Raw genomic sequence first — 19,386 nt, forward strand, 5'->3', positions numbered from 1 at the left:
GTGTCTCTGTAATGGCCTGTTAACAACTGTAAAACACAAGGTGAGAGAGATTGAATTACTAGTGTAATAGCAAATCTAATTGCATTAATACCATTCTAACTCTCCCGAGGGTAAATTTAAACAAATGAACACTGCTTGCAATAGCTAAAAACCTCACCTGTTCTCCACAGTAAAACACACTCAAAAATACCAAATATACCGCATCCCCCCAAAAAAATTAGTGAAAACTAGCTCAATCTGACAAAGAAAGATTGACGTTTAAAAATGTCTTTGGCAAACTCTCAAACGGGTTTGTTACTCAAGGAATTATGAACCGTGCGCAGGTCAATGGCCCCCACATCTTAGCCACAGAAAGACACCTGCTATATAAAATCTTGACATGCGATAAGAATCCAGCAAGGCCAAAAGTACAAGTACTCTCCAAGGATTAGTGAACTGCCCGACCCATCCGCTTATCCAACAGCCCCGCGCACGCGGGAGAATCGGGTCGGCACACAGAGACGTAAACCAAAGTGCTCACCCTGACGAACAGCAACGTCTTCCCGGAGTCGCAAAGGCCGAGCAGCAGCACCGCTCTCTGGCTGCTCCTTCTGCTGCGGACGAGCTTCCAGAACACTGTGGAAGGCACGGGGAACGGCCCCCGGCGTCACGCCCGACGACCCGCAGACGCGGGGCGGGGTGGGGACTGAGACCTCTCGGCCAGCAGCGCTTTCCTTCCGGAACTGGACTGCCACCACCACCATCACAGCCGCTGCTGCGCTCAGGGGGGTCCCACCGGGGCCCGCACCCTTCTCCCCGACGGCGGGCACCTCACGGGCGCTCTCGTCGCCCGCGCACCCCAGTGCCCAGCTCGAAGCGCAGGACGATGCACGTCGGGTCTCAGCACCAGGGGTAACCCGCGCCCTTCGGGCCAGGCTGGCCCCGCCACGGGTCGCCGGGATCCCTTCAGCTTCAAGAGGCAAGCTTTACTCCTCAGACGCCCCCGCCCCATTAAAGTGCCCTCTCGCCCGCTCCGCACCCGCCATAACCATCAGCCGCCTCTTTACCCAGCGTCAGCAACACCGCGAGAAGCGCCACCACTACTGACAGCACCGTCGGGTCCCTCTGCTGCAGCTCCTGCCGCAAGGAGTCTAGGTAGGGCTGGAAAGCGCCCCCGGCACCGTCGCCATCCCCCAGCCGCCGGGAGTCCGCGGAAGCCATGGATGAAGCGCGTGCTGTCTAATGCCGCAAAAGCGACGTGGCTCTGGGCTCTGCGCAGGCGCGGAAAACGGAGCATCCCGGGAGTAGTAGTTCCTAGGGGAACCCCAAGTGCATGACGGGAGTTGTGGTTCCCGCCGAACGTTAAGCCAAAAGTTACGTGAGGAGGGACGCACCCGTCTTTTGAGATATGGGTCAGCCGTCGCGGCTTGCTTTATGGCTGTTGAGAAAAATGATGAAATGAGGTAGATGAGTGGCCCCTGGAGTGTCCACCGAGGATTTCCAGTCGGACGCTGCGGCGAGGTGAGGCTTGTGAGGAGCTCAAGCATCCTGCGAGCATTCAGTCTGAATGGGATGTGACAGCGGGGTCTACCGCGCCCCGCTGGGCTAAGTGAACGGACGCCGGGTCCATCGAGAGCTTAGCGCAAGGCGGCTGGAACCGACGCGAGTAGGAGAAAATGAGTTCCACCCGTGGTGGGTGCAGGAAACAATGTGTCCCCGTGCAGCCCGTGTAGGGTTGCAGATCCCATTTCCCCATTAACGAAAGCCATCGCAAAGGTGGACGCTCAGGGGGAACTCCAGCGGGCGTGGGCCGGGGGACGCACACCCTTCCCAGCCGGGTAGGTATTGTGGGACCTGGGCTCCCGCCTCTTCCACGTTTGTCAAGACAAGTCATAAAGGCAGGTTATTTTATAGGAAAATTTCCACTTTAAAAAATGTGGTAGATAAGTGAAAACCCCAAAATGTGTGGCTCAAGTTAAAACACTTCTGCCAGCCCGAAGCGGCTGGCCGCCCGGAGGCTCCCATGTGCAGTCCTTGTCTTGAAGCAGGTGGCATGGTTTTAAAATGTGCACGTGATTGAATGTAGGGGTGTGACTGAGTAACAACACGAGCCATCCACTGGCGCTGAAAGAAAATTATTACAGGGGATGGGGCCCGAGGCACTGTGGCGTAGGGGGTAAAGCTGCTGCTTGCGAATGCCTGCAACCCAAACGGGCAGGCTCTGGTTTGAGTTTCAGCTGCTCCACTTCGGATCCAGCTCCCTGCTAACGTGCCTGGGAGAAGCAGCAGAGGATGGCCCAAGTCCCTGAGCCCCTGCACCCACATGGCAGTCCCAGATGGAGTTCTAGGCTCCTGGCTTCAGGTTGGCCCAACCCCAGCCATTGCAGCTATTTGGGGAGTGAACCAGGGAATGAAAGATCTCACTCACTGTCTCTGTCACTCTTTCAAATAAATAAATCTTTAAAATGCCTGTTGCAATTCTACATTGACATACAGGGCTACATGCACCCTCAGACACACAGAGGCCAGGGACCAAGTCCTTATTACTAGTGTGGCAGGGAGTACCTGGGTGGAGACATTTTTGGTTGTGTGAGGAGTGAAAAACAGAGGTGTTAGGGTTGCTGCATGGAAAGTTCAAAGCATGATGTAGGTGCAGCCTGGAAAGCCAGACCACTGGGAAATGTCAACAATTTGGGCTGTTAAGTTTGGCCTTGTGATCCCTGGAAGCCGAATCCATCTACTACAAAATCTGTGAGAGATGGTTAGAATAGTCACTTAGCTAGGGATCACGGGAGATCAAACTGGAAAGGCAGCAGGACTCCGACCTGAAAGGATTCTCTGTGCTTTGCTGAGGAGTGCAAGAAATTTACCCAGAATGCAACAAGACATTCCAGTTGGGGGTGGCGTGGATGATTAATTGGCAGATCTACAGATAACCATGACCTGAGGGGATAAAAGACTATAGGTGGGTGTCTTGCTGCATTTAGACAAAAAGTGCTCAGGGTCTAATTCAGGGACAGAAGTAGATATGGAAAGGAGGGCATGAACTTGAGAGATATTTAGAAATTAAAATATATAGGATGTGATTGTAATCAAGGGCATAGCATTTAGGGCAAGAGAGGGACACGAGGAGAGAATGTGAAATGGTTGCTTGCTTGAGTTCAATTCTCAGAGGACTTTCCAGGAAAGCTTATCTTGCAGTGTTGCCCCTAGTGTGGGCCAGACCCCCAAACAAGGCAAGCTGCAAACCAGTCTGAGTTAAGAGTTTGTCTCTAAGGATGTTCAAGGAAAGCTTATCATGCAACATGGTATTCAGAAGGGGCCAGACCCCTGCAAATAAGAAAGCTGCAAGAAACCAGTCTGAGTCCTTCCGCACCCTGGGCACTTCCCTAATCCTTGCTGTGAAAGCCCTGGAAACCTGCTTCTCAGGGAGGTAGTTTCTTAGGGAGCTAAACCTTCCCACTGTCTCCTTCACAGTCACAAAGCCTTCCTCCGAGAAACTCCAGCTCAAGGCTGATGATCTGGCAACACCCCAAGTGGACAGACCCCTTGTGTCCACCAGCATGACTGGTTAACTTGACGTGGTAACCAGGAGAGTACCAAGGCTGCACCCCAGGCAGCTGGTATGGGAAACTGGGGATATGAAAGTGCCATTAAGTGGGAGAGGGGTAGGGACTGCAGACCTATTGGGAAAAAGTGGCCAGAATGAAAACTGTCTCCCTTTTCTATGTGTTGAAGTTCAGGTGCTTCTGGTTCATCTGAAAGCTTATTGAAGCAGGTCTTAGAGTAACCCAACACATGGTAGGTTTTCATTGGAGAGCCATGTGGAAACAGGAGATTGCAAAGTAATAGAGCCCATGAAGAGTGAGCAGAGAGGAAGTCATGGAGAAGCTTAAGAAGGAAGAGTCAAACACTGAGTGAGACAGACACGCCCTGGAAGTGATCAAGGATGTTCTGTAGCGGAGTGGCTCCTACGACCAGGCGTTGAGTGAGTGAGGGCTGGTGTGCGGTCACGGAAGCAGGAAGGCAGTGATGGTGGGGGGTGAGGGTGATTTTCATTGTCAATGAGCACTTGCAGGTGCTAGGCAGCATTCCAAATATATGGACTGTATTTTTTTAAAACCCTCATATAACCCATTATTCCAAATTTGTAGAGGGGAAACTAAGATGGGTAACTTCCCCAAGGGTACATAATAAGGGACAGAGCTGGGATTTGATTGCAGGAGTTGGGCTCAGTACACTTAACTATATGCTTCAACACAATGGGATGCATTGTCCAGGCATTTTGTTGAGAGAGGTGGCAGGAGAGATACTCAGCTCAAGGAAGAATACTTAGCATGTAAGGTTTCAGTAAGCAAACATGCTGCTTTCTTTTAAATTGCTATTACCAATTAGCTGGCAATCTTGCTACCTTTTATGGTTTCTTTTTTCTTTCTATTGGCTTTGTCCACCACCCACCACCCACACACACACACACACACACACACACACACACACACCTTGCTCCTTTATAATCATTGAAACACCATTGCTTCTTTAGGAAAACCATTCTTTGCCTTCTGGCTTGAGCTATCCCTGCTGGGAACTGAGAAGGCATGGAAGGAGGAAGAGACAGATATGGGAAACCCCAGCCACAGATGTCTTCATTACGTAAGGACACCTAGTCAGAGCTGTGTGAATGAGAGGGCTCCTAGGCCACAGTGGTGAAGCTTGGGAGGGAAGAGAAAAGGGTTGAAGACACAGACATGCTATTCCCTTCAGGGATTCCTGGGATGATGCAGGCACGAGAACTGTATGCAGCTCCCACACTGAGGAGAGGGTGACACCACTTCCCCAGGGATGGAATCAACAGCTTCCCTTGCTCCTGAATCTCCGTGACTCCCGGGCGGAACGCAGAGGAGGATATGCAGGTTCTGACGGCTCCTTGCTAAGAGGCCATCTGCTGTGGAGTCAACCAAATGGCCGGGTCGCTTGCTGCTACCACTCAGGAGGGTCACACGTGGGTCACTCTGGGCTGTTCTGGGGATGGCTGCAGGTTGGGACAGTCCATAGAAGGGCAGGAGGGGGTCTTTTTCTGTTTAGGTATGGATGCTCCTAGAGCTGGAGATGCAAACATAGGCCCGGAGGGGATGGATTCAGTGAGTCCTGTCTAGCCTGTCTTCCTATTTCCCTTAAACCTTAAAACGCACAGCTTCATAATGCCGGAACTGCAAAATTCAGATGGCTTTACTCTCAGACATCTCCTTGGGAGTACTTAAGAAAAAAGTAATTTAGATAACATTTAAGAAACCAAGTGGAATATAAGGTGCAGATTTAAGAGGAATATTTTTTCCTCAGTCCTTCCAAGGCTTTTGCTCAGATACAACTGGCCTCTGAAGAGTTATCTGGACACACTTGTGGCCTTCTACACACACAAACGACAATAAAGATCCCAAATGAACAGGAGGTAGGAATCAGCAGAGTTCCAAGAAAAAGGGTGTGGCCTTGGACCAGATGCACAAAGCAGGCCTCAAGAAGGAAAGAACCAATTGTTCTAACAGTTGCCAGCTGAGTGGTGCCCTACAGGGACACTTCAAGGAAGGGGTGAACAGAAGACTGACTACTGTCTGTCCCACTGCTAACAATACGAGACGAGAGGTGAGCGCCTCCTTAGAGGAAGCTGGGTGGGAGGAGGACCCTGGGTGGCCACTACCATGGCAGCGGGCTCAAGGGATGAGTCTTAGCCAAAAGGCATTCCAGTGTTTTACTTTCTCCAGTGGGTTAGATCCAGGACCTCAGCCAGGCTTTGTGGAAATCATTAAAAACATCACAATCAAGGTAAGCTTCTGTGGTCTGTTTCTGTACTCGCTGAAGTACTTGATCTTTGTAACTCACTGCCCCAGCCTCCTGGCTCCTTCCCCTGCAAGGCAGGCACACACGACCATGCCCTGTGTGAGTCTATCAGAATGACCACGCAGCCCTCAGCAGAGCTTCCCCCATGTGCTGTGCCCCAGAGGTACAGCCGAGTCCTCAGCTCAGAGGGCAGGGCTCAGTTGCACAGGGGTTGAGTCAGGCAGTAGCAGGAAATCCTTCTGATGGGTGGCCGGCTCCGTGGCTCACTAGGCTAATCCTCTGCCTGCGGCGCCGGCACTCCAGATTCTAGTCCCAGTTGGGGTGCCGAGTATGGACTAGTTGCTCCTCTTCCAGTCCAGCTCTCTGCTGTGGCCCAGGAAGGCAGTGGAGGATGGCCCAAGTGCTTGGGCCCTGCACCCGCATGGGAGACCAGGAAGAAGCACCTGGCTCCTGGCTTCGGATCGGCGCTGCGCCGGCTGTAGCTGTCATTTGGGGGGCTGAACCAACGGAAGGAAGACCTTTCTCTCTGTTTCTCTCTCTCACTGTCTAACTCTGCATGTCAAAAAAGAAAGAAAGAAAGAAATCCTTCAATGGAAAGAATGGAAGTTTCGAAATGTAAAATCTGTAATAGTTTTTATTCTGCATTCTACACACTTGGCAACACAGAACTGTAAAGACAGACATGATTGGCACAACACTCTCAAGCACAGCAGATCCAGAAGAAACTCCTGGGTCATCCAAGCTCCATCTCCAGCCGTGTGGCAGCTCTCTCGTGGATTTTAATGTTTGTGGAAAGTGCAGGCTTCCAGGAGTCCTGTGAGGGCAGAGCAGAGTTGGAGGCATTCAGAACCATCCTGTATGTGCTCATGAACTGTTGGCTGAATGAACAGTTACAGCACACAGGTCTCAGGCCCTGCCCTGCCCTTCCTCTGATGAGTGTACTGCACCAGTCTCCCAGGGCCCTTTCCCTTTGCTCAAGGAGAGCCCTGTGCCAAGGCTGTTGGGTGGTTTCCTTCCCTGCAGCATCCTCTCACCTTGTTTCTTCTGGGCCAGGCTCACACACCTCAATTTGTGTGGCTAAAGGAATATCTCCTCCTTGACCTCACCTCATCAAGCCAAATGAAAACTGACATAGCCCGGAACATGCCAGATTCTATGCAAGGGGCTGGAGGGGAGAGCAGAGAACAGCACAGCCCAGACAGTCTCCCCTTAGAGGGACACAAGGTAGGTGAATATTAACTTTGTTCCCACCACAGTGGGCCTCGACAAGCACACTGCTTGCACCGGAATTATGCACAGCCTTGCTCAGTCGGTGTCCCCAGGGCCTGGAAATCTGCATTCTAATAAGGTGAGCGACTCACCCACACCCTGTGGTTGAAGGGCAAGTGCCCTTCGCCTCATGCTGTTCTACATCTTCCAAATGCTCTCCAAGGATTCAGTCATGTCCACGGTAAGTAGGCTGCACAGCTGTTCTATTTCAATTCCGTTTCAATTCTTAGAAAGTGGTGTTGCAGATGAGTAGTACCCATGGCAGCTTGGTAGTAGCTATCAGCACTTAGCATTTCTGAAGCTGTCTAGGGCAGCATGCTCTGAGGCCTTTCTGCAGCCTGGAGATTCCCCGTGCTGACCAGTGTGGAACCACACGTGCTGCTGAACACTTCAAATGTGGCTCGGGGAGCTGGAGGCGGTAGCTCCATCTTCACTTAAATTTAAGTAGCCACATCTTTCTGGTGGCTGGTGTACTGTAATGTACTATAATTTTCATAAGAAGTGCACCAAGAGCACTGAACATGTGGATGTAAGCCTCTTCATTTTCTCAGAAATACAAGGGTACTTATGAAAGTTCATAGAAAAGTGGGATTAAAAGATAAATGTGTTTTGATGCAAAAATCTGTGAGATCCATGCATGGTTTTTTTCATAATATGATTTTCCATGAATCCTTTGAAGAGCCCTAATATCCAAGAAGCTCACTTCCTTGGTGCCCTGAAGCTGTGTTCCCCTTGGTATTTTCCCACACAGGCTACCTGTCACACCTGCTGGCTTCTCCCTCTTTCGTCTTCTCCATGTGGTCACATCCTGAGGACCACAGTCTGATCTTCTGTCCCCACCACTATTTGCCCTACCACTCCCCCATGCTGTTCTTCCTACTCACGTGAGGTTGAGCATTTCCTCAGGTTACTGACAGCCTTAATATAATCTGCTCCCAGGTATTTTTCATATGTGTTTTTGCCCCGAAGGTCAACCAGGCATTTTGTGTCGTCCCTGAATAGAAGGTCCTTGGTTTTAGAATGGAACATGCAAAACTTGCTGGAGCAGTCAGCCACTGTATTTCCATACTCAACCTGTCAAATGGACAAAGTGTGTCAGGACCCATGGCCTTAAACAGCAGGAAACACAAGGATCCAAGGTGGCTGCAATCTCTGAACCAGCCCTGCAGAACAAGGGAGGCTACAGAGTGGGCCTCAGGAACTGTCCATCTCCCTCACTTGCCACTTAGCCCACGGGAGCCCGCTCCATGCTTCCATGATGCCCCCACATCCCTCATCCCACCTGCTGAGAAGCCCTTCCTGCCTTCTCTAACCTCTCTTGCCAACATCACTGCCCAGATCCCTTGGAGCTGCTTATAGGAAATGACAGGATATTAACAGGTCCCTTTAGTTGTTGAAAGTTATGTTTGATTGCATTTTGAGTCCTATCTTGGGCAAGCCACTTCTAAGGTTGTAAGCAAAATGATGACTGTAAAAAGCTTAGCATTCCAGGGTGGCCATAGGACCCAGCAGTTAGGATGTCAGGGCTCATGTCTCCAGTCCTGATTTCACCCCCAATTCCAGCTTCCTGTGAGACAGTAGGTGAAGGCTCAAGTAATTGGGTATCTGGTGCCCCTATGGGAGAACCAAATTGAGTTCCTGGTTCCTGGCAATGGTCCGGCCCACCCCAGGCATTACAGGCATTTGGAGAGTGAACCAGCCGATGAGAGCTCTAGCTATCTCTCTCTCTCCACCTACCTCTCTGTGTCTCTCTAATAAAAACAAATGATATTTTTAAATAAAGTTTACCATTCCATATAGCACCTAGGAAATGTTCATTAAATGCTCATTATTGTCATTACGTGCCTGAAAAGGACTTCTAAAGACATGCTATTTTAATAAGAAAAAACAAATGGTGAATCACCAGGCAGGAAGCTATTCCTGAGAAAAAGTTGCTGTTTGTGTAGAGAGGGGCCTCTAACGTGAGACCATCCTGGCAGCCCCTCTCCCCGCGAGGCTGACTCTGAGCACCAGCTGAGGGAAGGAGCCCTGTGTTTTGCAGGGTGCCCAGTCTCCCTAGGCACAAGAACCAGAAGCCCGCTGTTCATGACCTGTATCAAAGAATGCTGGGAACCAGAATCCATCTTCCTCATTTTCAGAAAAAAGTGGGAGAGATGAGGGCACTCCTGAGCGCGGCAGGAGAGCAAGCCGGCATATTTCTGGTCCTGCGAGTGTGTGGATTAGAAAAGAACTTAGCTCCGGTGACCCTGGGCTAGAGGCAGAGCCAGGCCTGAGAGCACCACTTGCATGACACAACTAGTGTGCACGTCTGTGAACACGGCATTTTCCCAAGTCCTTTGGGTGCCTTACTTCACCCAGTCTGCATATTAATTCAGAAGTGGGTAAAAATGTTATTAATCTTATTGTATAGATGAAGAAACTGAGGCATAGAGAGATTAAATCATACACCCTGGATGGTACAGCTAGGAAGCTGCTGAGCTGAGCTTTGAACCCAGACACTATGATCCACAACCCACGGCTTCCCCATTTTAGTTTCCAGGAAGAGAATGCTGGAGTCAGCATTTGCTGTGAGCTCCCACGAGTAACCTACAGCTCTCTAGAAAGAAAGGGTGGGAGGCGCTGGCAGGCCCATACCTGCAGGTCAAGCAGTTTCTGCTTAACACAAGCTGCCTTATCTTTCCTCGAGACCACGGCATGATTTGGAGCTTTGGCAAGATGGCAGTTGTGAGCCTCAGAGACAGGCTTCCTGGTACCATCAAGGCACAGCAACTCAAAGTCTTCTTCCTTCAGATCCTTAGCCCATGGTTCAGAGTTCCGTCCTGGGGAGAGAAAGAAGGTGGATCTTTCTTGATGGTCTTGGGCAGCCTGCCCTCACTGGCTCTTGTGTTACCCGCTGGGATGTAGAGGACCTGAGCCCTCTGACAAGCACAAGTGTTTACACTGTGGCTGAAGACACCCATGTGTGTCTACACAGCAATTACTAGTCCCCTCCCAACATTCCTGACCCAGCCAGGTGAGAGTGACCGACATTAGTGGAAGTTGTTCAAAAGAATTTTCATTTCAGCTGAAGTCCAAAGCCTTTGGCTCTTCTTGCTCCAGCGTGAGAAGAACGCGGCCCGCTAAGCCAGGTTGATGGCTCTGTGTGCTCTAACAAGGCATCTCCAAACCGGAGAGCTTTCTCTTGGAGAGCCCTTCTGAAATCTGCAACAGTGTTTGAGATCTGAGTCCCTTCTACCAGCTTTAAGTGAAAATGTGCACATTTGTGTGGTACAGGTCCAAATCCTATCCAGGCCTCTCGCTTCATCTTTTCTTTTCTTTTTTTTTTTTTTTTTTTTTTTTTTGACAGGCAGAGTGGACAGTGAGAGAGAGAGAGACAGAGAGAAAGGTCTTCCTTTGCCATTGGTTCACCCTCCAATGGCCGCCGCAGCCAGTGCACTGCGGCCGGTGCACCGCGCTGATCCGATGGCAGGAGCCAGGTACTTATCCTGGTCTCCCGTGGAGTGCAGGGCCCAAGTACTTTTGCCATCCTCCACTGCACTCCCTGGCCACAGCAGAGAGCTGGCCTGGAAGAGGGGCAACCAGGACAGAATCCAGCGCCCCAACCGGGACTAGAACCCGGTGTGCCAGCGCCGCAAGGCGGAGGATTAGCCTAGTGAGCCGTAGCGCCGGCCTGCTTCATCTTTTCTATGTTGGTTCCAAAACAACAGCAACAAAAAACTCACCCATTCACAAGGTTTCAGCCCCTTCCTTCTGTGTAATGCCAACTTTTTTTCTCTCCCATAATGCAAGACTGCAACCTTTTTTTAAAAATTCATTAATTTTTCATTCAATTTTCTTAAGTCGAATAAGCAATTTATGAGCTCACGTTCATAAATTTTTGATTATAAAATGAAAATGCTCCTTTCCTACACCCCCAAATCCCACTCTGCTCTGTAGCTCTCCCACTCTGCTCTGCAGTACTAGTCCTTGCTATCACTGTGGCATGTCACCAGCCACGCTTTGTTGTAAGCAGTTACCCAAAATGTGTCTTCATGGATGTTGTGTGTTTGAGATTTTTTTTTAGTGTCTGCAGCTACTTACCCACTACCATTGTCTTTTGTTCTTTGTCAGGACGTGTAAATCAAGTCCATTCTTTTTAATTACTGTATTGATCCAATAGTGTGGCTACATAGAGTATTTTTTAAGCCAGTCCTCCATTAATGGGCATGGAGGGGGTTATAACATTTTTCCACTACAATAGGATTAAAGTGAGTATTACTGCAAATGACCATGTCTAAGTAGAAGCGGAGCAGTTAGTTAAAAGGATGTGTGCATTTTGTCGTGTTAATGCACATAGGAAGAGCCAACTGCCTGCGCCTCTCTATGCCAAGGACCATGATTGTCATTCACCTTACCATTTCTTCTTCCCTGTGCTGGCTCTCAAGCCTGCACCTTCCAAATGGAATCAATTATCTTTCTTTCCTAACCCACTAACTCTTTGGTCATTTCAGCACTTACTGTACAACACACTAGTTTTTAGCCCTCTGCAAGGCACAGTCATACTGGAAGGAGAAACAATACAGGAACCAAAAGCAAAAACGCAGGGCAGAGACATTTTGTGTTTTGTGGAACACTCTAAGTGCTGTACGAGCTCAGAACCAGGGCCCTGAGTGCAGGCTGGAGCACAGCCTAGGGCAGAGAGCCTGATGATGACTCACAGCCATTGCGGTAAAGGCCTGAAGTAGGAGCAATGAGTGAGGTGCCCAGGTAGAAGGAAAAGTGGGTCTATGAGGACTCAGGAATGGAAGTCAATATTAATGAAAGAGCCAGGACCTGTGCGTGGAAACGAAGAAAAACTAGATGGCAAGTGTTTCAGTATGGGCTTGGAGGGTAGCAGTAGGCATCTATAAAGGCATGGCTTTTCCCATGAAGGTAATGCATGTTCACTGATGGGAATTCATAAAATGCTACAGAGGCACTTCAGAAAGTTCATGGAAAATGGAATTAAGAGATAGTTTATTTTGTTGGGAAAAAATTGAAATCCATGCATAGTTTTCTTCCTATTAAGCATTTTTCATGAGCTTTTTGAAGAATCCTAGTATGCATAAATTTCAAAGTTTTTTGTACCAAAATAAAATGATCTTTTTTTTTATTTTTTTATTTTTTTGACAGGCAGAGTGGACAGTGAGAGAGAGAGACAGAGAGAAAGGTCTTCCTTTGCCATTGGTTCACCCTCCAATGGCCGCCGCGGCTGGCGCGCTGCGGCCGGCGCACCGCACTGATCCGATGGCAGGAGCCAGGAGCCAGGAGCCAGGTGCTTTTCCTGGTCTCCCATGGGGTGCAGGGCCCAAGCACCTGGGCCATCCTCCACTGCACTCCCTGGCCACAGCAGAGGGCTGGCCTGGAAGAGGGGCAACCGGGACAGAATCCGGCGCCCCGACCGGGACTAGAACCCGGTGTGCCGGCGCCGCTAGGCGGAGGATTAGCCTAGTGAGCCGCGGCGCCGGCCGAATAAAATGATCTTTTGAGTACATTTTCTATGAACTTCTTGAAATACTCTCATGCATATTATCAGGAAAATTTTGAAATGTAATTTCGCAGCCTATAGCTTCAAAATTGGTAAGTTTCTTCCATCTTTTTACTATACACATATATTACACACGTGCACACACATAATCACATAATCCAGACCAAAGTGTCTGTGTGCTTCTGCATCTTGCTGTTTCTATACCACAGCAAGCCATAAGATAAACTCTGAGCAACTACTATGCTATATACTGGGTGCTGGGAATAGAAGAGGAGGAAAACAGCTCCCAATGTATCTGGATCCTGAGTATATGACAGACTGTGGCGCATGCAGTAGGAACAGCAGTGTGGGCGGAGGAGTCTTTCTACAGGATGAGGTGTGCTATCTGAGGAGGTTTCATACAGGGTTGGTGCTGAGGTAGGTCCTTCTGGCCGACTTGGCCAGAAGAAAATGGGAGGTTGGGAGGGGCTTGAATGGCCAGGACAGAGAGCAGGCGGGAAGTAATTCACAGCCTGGACTCGAGTGAGTTCTACTCACACTCAGTGACACTGGAGGGGTCAGGTGTGCAGTGCTCATTCTTAGCAAAGTTTGTTTTATTTTGTCGTCATTGTTTTTTAATGTCACGGCCATCCAGTTTCTCACCCACAAGTTAACACTCATTGATGAATCTTGCCTGAATGAATCATCAGTATATTGATTGTCAAATGACAGCGTTCTAACTTTGTCACTCCTCTACATTCATTAGTTGGCATTCTATGATAAGAAAGAGCTTTGCCTTCATTTGTCTCATCAGTATTGCCTGGGGGATTCTTGTTTTATTCCATGGGCTATTATACTTTCCTGCTCTCACTATTTGTGTCAATGTCCAGAATCCCCGTAGCTGGCAATGGGAGGTCCCTCAGATTGGCTCTTGCGTGACCTGACACACGTGGACTCTTGGAGCCCTTTAGTGTGATGCTCTGGGCTCACCATGCAGTTCTCCTGCCCAGCACTGGAGTCACCTATTTATTTATTTATTTATTTTTGACAGTAGGCAATATGTTGGTGCTCAATCCCATTGGTGTGCCATTGCCTCTTGGCCTTTTCAGTGGGCAGAGCCAGGAAATAGAGGAGGTGGCTACAAAGGACATTACTGGGCTGACTGAGAATGTGGTCCATAGACATGCTGAATGTCACATCCACAGAATGTGAGATTTCCTGGCCTCAGTAATTGTACCATAGGTATGGAAGAGAATGCCTCGTTCTTGGGAAATGGGCCTGGAGGTATCTGGGGGAAAAAAGGGAAGCAGAGCTGCAGCTGTGAGGGTGTTTGTGGGAGAGGATCCAGAGCCATTGGGAACCCAGTGGTCCCGATCACTCTGGCTACTCAGGTGAACACTTTCCACTGAACAGACAGGTTGGAGGCTGACAGTGTCTGTACCACTCCCACAGAGGCAACCCTAAACGCAAGTGCATCCTCGTGGCCTGCGTGTTACAGGGACAGGGCAGCATGTGTACCTACCACCAGTGTTCTGCAGCACAGTTTGGGACTTCACAAAAGCCACGTCTCCCTTCTCCACCAGACACCTGCAGGCACCCCGTGGGAGAGAGAAGAGAGGAGGTCAGAGTGACACATCTGTCACTGAGGGGCCACCTTACAGACCCAGGCTGGCCCCCTGATGTAAGCATTACAACTTCCCTCCTATCCCTAAGCAGGGTGAAGGAGAAGGAGCAAACACGCTCCAAATGGCTACCCAGGTATACAGTCTTGGCTCCACATAACACATCATAATTCTGGCACAGCTTCTGTGATCCTATGGCTTTCCTACTATCAACATGGACACCAGAGGTCAATTTACCACTGAGGTCATGCCTCCCCTAGCAAAAGAAGTGTGAACGAAAGCACTTAATTCCTGCAGGTTCTTTTAAGATGCAAATATCTCCACACTTGTGAAAGAGTAAAAAACTCCCTCACAGATTTCAATTTGTGATATGCGCAAAAGAATTTTAACATTCACAAAGCATTTGTTTTGCTTTGAGACCTGCAGAGCGTTGGGCAAAACCTGTATACAGGCACTTGGTTCCATGAACTCCCAGTCCACGTATTTAAGAGTTTAAGGGTGTGGCATTTAAGGGTGTGGTATTGATGATTGTAGACACAGCACTGAGCCATTACAAGTCCCAAGAAAATTTCAGGAGAGAAAGAATGCCACAGTAACCTTGTTTAGGATGATTCTAATGTTAACTATTACTGAATTCCAGTCCTGTAAAAATGCGTACCACACTAGTATAGGCTTCAGATTCTACACATGGCCCCACTAATGACCCGGGTGAATCAGACTCTATTGCTACAAGCCCAGCTTAACTTACTCATTTCAAGGAAAAGGACTTGGGGCCGGCGCTGTGGCATAGTGGGTAAAGCTGCTGCCTGCAGTGCCAGCATCCCATATAGGTCCCAGCTGCTCTACTTCCCATCCAGCTCTCTGCTCTGGCCTGGGAAAGCAGAAGATGGCCCAAGTCCTTGGGCTCCTTCACCCACATTGGAGACCTGGAAGAAGCTCCTGGCTGCTGGCTCTGGATCGGCACAGCTCCGGCCATTGCAGCCATCTGAGGAGTGAACCAGCAGATGGAAGAGCTCTCTCTTTCTGCCTCTCCTTCTCTCTCTGTGTAACTCTGCCTTTCAAATAAATAGATAAATCTTAAAAACAAAAAATAAAAGGAAAAAGACTTGCCCCCTCCTGCAGCTGTAATAGTTTCTTTTTTTCTTTTAATTTATTTGACAGATACATTTACACAGTGAAAGACAGAGACAGAGAGAAAGGTCTTCCTTCCATTGGTTCACCCCCCAAATGGCCGCTACGGTCGGAGCTATGCCGATCCGAAGCCAGGAGCCAGGTGCTGCCTCCTGGTCTCCCATGCAGGTGCAGGGGCCCAAGGACTTGGGTCATCCTCCACTACCCACCTGGGCCACAGCAGAGAGCTGGACTGGAAGAGGAGCAACTGGGACTAGAACCTGGCGCCCATATGGGATGCCAGCGCTGCAGGTGGAAGATTAACCAAGTGAGCCACAGCACCGGCCCCAGCTGTAATAGTTTCAACCATAGCTAGCCAAAGAGGTGGGTTCCCTGTTCTGCCCTATAATTTCTTCTAAGCTTCAGGTCTAACATGTGACTACCAGATAAAGGTCAAAAAGGAACAGCATTTTAAGTCCTCCCCCCACCCCCCAAACTCTTAAATCCCTGTGTAAAGCTGGGAACGTGCGGTGTGTAAATCGTAACTACTCTCACACAGCTGTTCTAACTGGAAAATACAGACGCGTTTGGATTTCCACTCACTATTGGAAGTTGGGGGGCAGTTCAGGGACTCGTGGACTACCAGGTAACAGAAGGTCAGAAGCAGAACAGGTAGTTGGTAAGTAGCAAGGCACTAAGGCACACAGGTGCCTGAGAATTAGACACACTATGAAGTCCCATGAGGTTTGGAATTTAGAAATTGTGCACTCCACTATTCTCGGTTTCCAGATGAGTATGGTTCCCAGTTACCCAGAGGGATCCGGAGGAGGCTGAGCCAAACTCCCATCTCGGAGTTGATTCAACTATACTAGCGTTCCATCGCCTCGGCACTTGGACCTTTGGGGCTGGATGGTTCTTTGTTGTACCATGCTTTCCTTTGCACTGTAGGATATTTAACTGCTTCTAGCCATCAGATGCTAGTAGCACCTGCCCCTTGCCCCCAACACCGTCTCAGTCAAAAACATCTCTAGACATTGCCAAATGTCCCCCAGAGGGCAAGCTGCCCCCACGGGAGAGGTATACAAGTGATGAGCCATCCATCAGTCTCTGCAGCCTGTGACAGCCAAATGTGGCAGCTGGTGCCTGGGGGAGCCTGAGTGCTGCTTCACACACAGCTCTGCATTTGACTGCAAAATCTCCCACCCTCATAGATACATGCAAGCACTAATAGAGTAAAAACATACAGACCTCCCCTTAGCTCCTGAAAAGAATCAGCCATGGCTGGAATCATAGGTTATTTGTGTCAGGGCCAGAACACTCACCTGAAAGCCCCCGTGTAGCCATAGTATCCCTCTCTGTTGTTGGGAGCACACACACTTGGGCCGATACACAGCTCACAGAGACTGGAATTCTTCTGAGAGCCAGGTGCACAGCCTTGACGGAAAAACTCATCTGCACAGAAGGACAAGAGGGAGTCAGCTCTTCCCGAGCCAATTACATTGCACACAAAGGCTACGAAGCCTGTGAGAGGGAGAACCCATTCATTCATTCATTTTGTGACCTGCCACTGCCAACTCAGCATCTACCAGGCTGCAGGCTTTAAAAGGGAAACCCATTGAGGCTGAAAAAAGAGTTGGTGACCATTGCAACTCAGGGCAGAGGGATTCCTTTGAGCACCATGCGGGTGTCAACACTCACCTAAAGAAAAAATGGAGATGATATGGAAAGAGACACAGAGGAATGGAGAGCAGGAACCTCATTTCTTGAGCTTGTCTCCCCGTTGTCAGATACCCCCTCCCCTGCCTCTTTCATATCTCCAAGCTCAAGAAAGGGAATCTCCAGTGGCTATCCCAGGGCTGTAAAGGTGCCAGGAGGCTCAGGTGTGCAGAGGTGGGGCCTTTATCACTGGGCATCTTCAACTTTCTGGAGGCTGCCCCAGCTGCACTGTGCTTCATGTCAGACAGGTGTCACAGAGAGCCCTGGGGTGCTTCCATCCCCATTCACACAGGGTTCGCTGGGACTGCAAGCAGATTTAGAAGCCTCTCCTTTTTTTATGGAGTGGCCTAAATTTGGAGGTGGCAGGGAGGAAGCACTCAGGACACTAAGGTAAATCAGAACCATGGCAGCCATGGCAGCTGGCGCTGTGGCATAGTGGGCTAAGCCTCCACCTGTGGCGCTGGCATCCCAAATGGCACCTGTTTGTGTCCAGCTGCTCCTCTTCTAATCCAACTCTCTGCTTATGGCCTGGAAAAGCAGGGGGAGATGGCCCAAGTCCTTGGGCCCCTGCACCCATGTGGGAGACAAGGAGAAAGCTCCTGGCTTCTGGCTTCGGATTGGCCCAGCTCTGGCTTTTGCAGCCATTTGGGGAGTGAACCAGCAGATGGAAGACCTTTCTCTCTGTATCTCCCCATCTCTGTCTGTAGCTCTGCCTCTCAAATAACTAAATAAAAATCTTTAAAACAAATCAGAACCACTGGGAAACATTTGCCTTTGGGGATCTGAAGAAGTGTAAGGAGAACACAGGGAATAAACTGACTCCTACCCTCTTAAAGGATCCCGGGAGCTGGGCAGTGACTGGGTGAGACTCTCACAAAGAAAGATCACCCATGCTTACACAGCTGACAAAAGCCCTGTGGCAGGCATTGCTGGCTGTCTACCCCACATCCATTTGTTCCTTAGTAACAAAGATCTAGTTTTTCTTGGCTGTGAACATGCCCAAATGAATGAGTACACTCTGTTACAGCTAAGTGTGGCGATGGGAGAAGCCAGCGGAAGTCACCGGCCAGACCTCCTTTAATAAGTTGACATTTGCTCCAACACTTTGGTGCGTGGGGCTTCCTGGATCATGGATGCGAGGGCAGCCATGGATGTCCTTGAGGAAGAAAGCACCCTGCTGAGAATGGTGGAGAAGAAAGGGGGAAGGAGCCTGACTTCTCATGGCCATAGCAGCCACAGGCTGCTCACCTCCACTCTTTCTCATCAGGGAGAAAATTAGCTGTAGATTCACTTACACAAACCATCATGTGCAACCACGAAGAACCACCCTGACTGAACAACTTTCTCTGGCCCTCCCAGTCCATTTTGGTATCTCCTTGAGGTTCACTTGAAGCAAGCCTGACTTCCACAGAGTCTCAGCTCACAGTACCCCAGCCAGCGGGCTCCCGCGCAGCACTCGGCTCTTGCCATGGCCCACGCCAGCCACGCTGCTTCTTCCCAGGACGCACTCACCAAACCTGCAGTGGTTGATCCTGTTGTACAGGAGGCCCATGGGGATGTTCCAGCCAGCCGTTCTGTCCACCGCTGTGTGGCAGGACTTCTTGCCTTCCAGGTTGTTCCAGTTTATGTCAGGATTTGACTTCTTCACCACTGCCACAGAAAGATACCCTGCAGGAAAGACACCAGCGAAGGAAGCCTCTGAAGTGTATGCCTCCAGGAAAGCCGCATCTCCCAGGGAAATAGACATCTGGAGTAGCGCACTGTGTCTTGAGCAGATCTCTCCAGTAACAGTCGGAGGTAAAGTACAAGGCAGTGTGACAGGAGGAACGCATTTGAACTTGAAAAACAAAATACTCATAATATGTTATCTTTAGAGTGAGGGCTTGGATATAGGCATCCATGAAGGCTTAAAGTTACTGAAGTTAAAACCCAGCAAATCACCTTGCAGTGCGTTATATGGGAGGAATGGATACTAAGCATCTAATGCAACTGCAGCATTTTATAAATTAACTTGCACTTCGATACAATAAATCATAGGGGATAATCAGCACAGACATTTTCTGATAAGGTGAATATAATTTTATACACAAGCAAAATGGAAAAATATCAAAATTAAGTCAGCTGTCATTTTTCACAGCAAACACGTGCTGGTCCTTAAAACGGGAGCAGAACATCCAACCGATGCTTCCAGTGTTCTAATTTAATCAACTTAGAACAGTGTTTCCAACAGAAAATAGAATTCTTATTATCCATGGAGTAAGAGTGGTTCTTTATCTGCTGAAGAGCTTTGCTCCTCAGGTGATGTCCTGGGAGAGGCTGGGAGGGTGTAACTGGTAGAAGTGACAAGGACAGACTTGCATACTGCTGGCCATC

General features: G+C 49.5%; 1 protein-coding gene across 1 annotated transcript in view; it reads right to left on the reverse strand.

The window, feature by feature from the left end:
• Positions 1-6,420: 6,420 nt before the first annotated feature.
• Positions 6,421-19,386, reverse strand: part of TF (transferrin) — a 28,888-nt gene continuing 15,922 nt past the window's right edge. Inside the window, 6 exon segments of the mRNA NM_001101694.1 lie at positions 6,421-6,625; positions 7,965-8,154; positions 9,715-9,899; positions 14,088-14,152; positions 16,620-16,749; positions 18,526-18,681. Coding sequence (NP_001095164.1) covers positions 6,591-6,625; positions 7,965-8,154; positions 9,715-9,899; positions 14,088-14,152; positions 16,620-16,749; positions 18,526-18,681 — 761 coding nt within the window. The 3' untranslated portion in view covers positions 6,421-6,590.

This window comes from Oryctolagus cuniculus, chromosome 4 (assembly GCF_964237555.1).
Source record: "Oryctolagus cuniculus chromosome 4, mOryCun1.1, whole genome shotgun sequence".
In the NCBI taxonomy this organism is placed as follows: Eukaryota; Metazoa; Chordata; class Mammalia; order Lagomorpha; family Leporidae; genus Oryctolagus; species Oryctolagus cuniculus.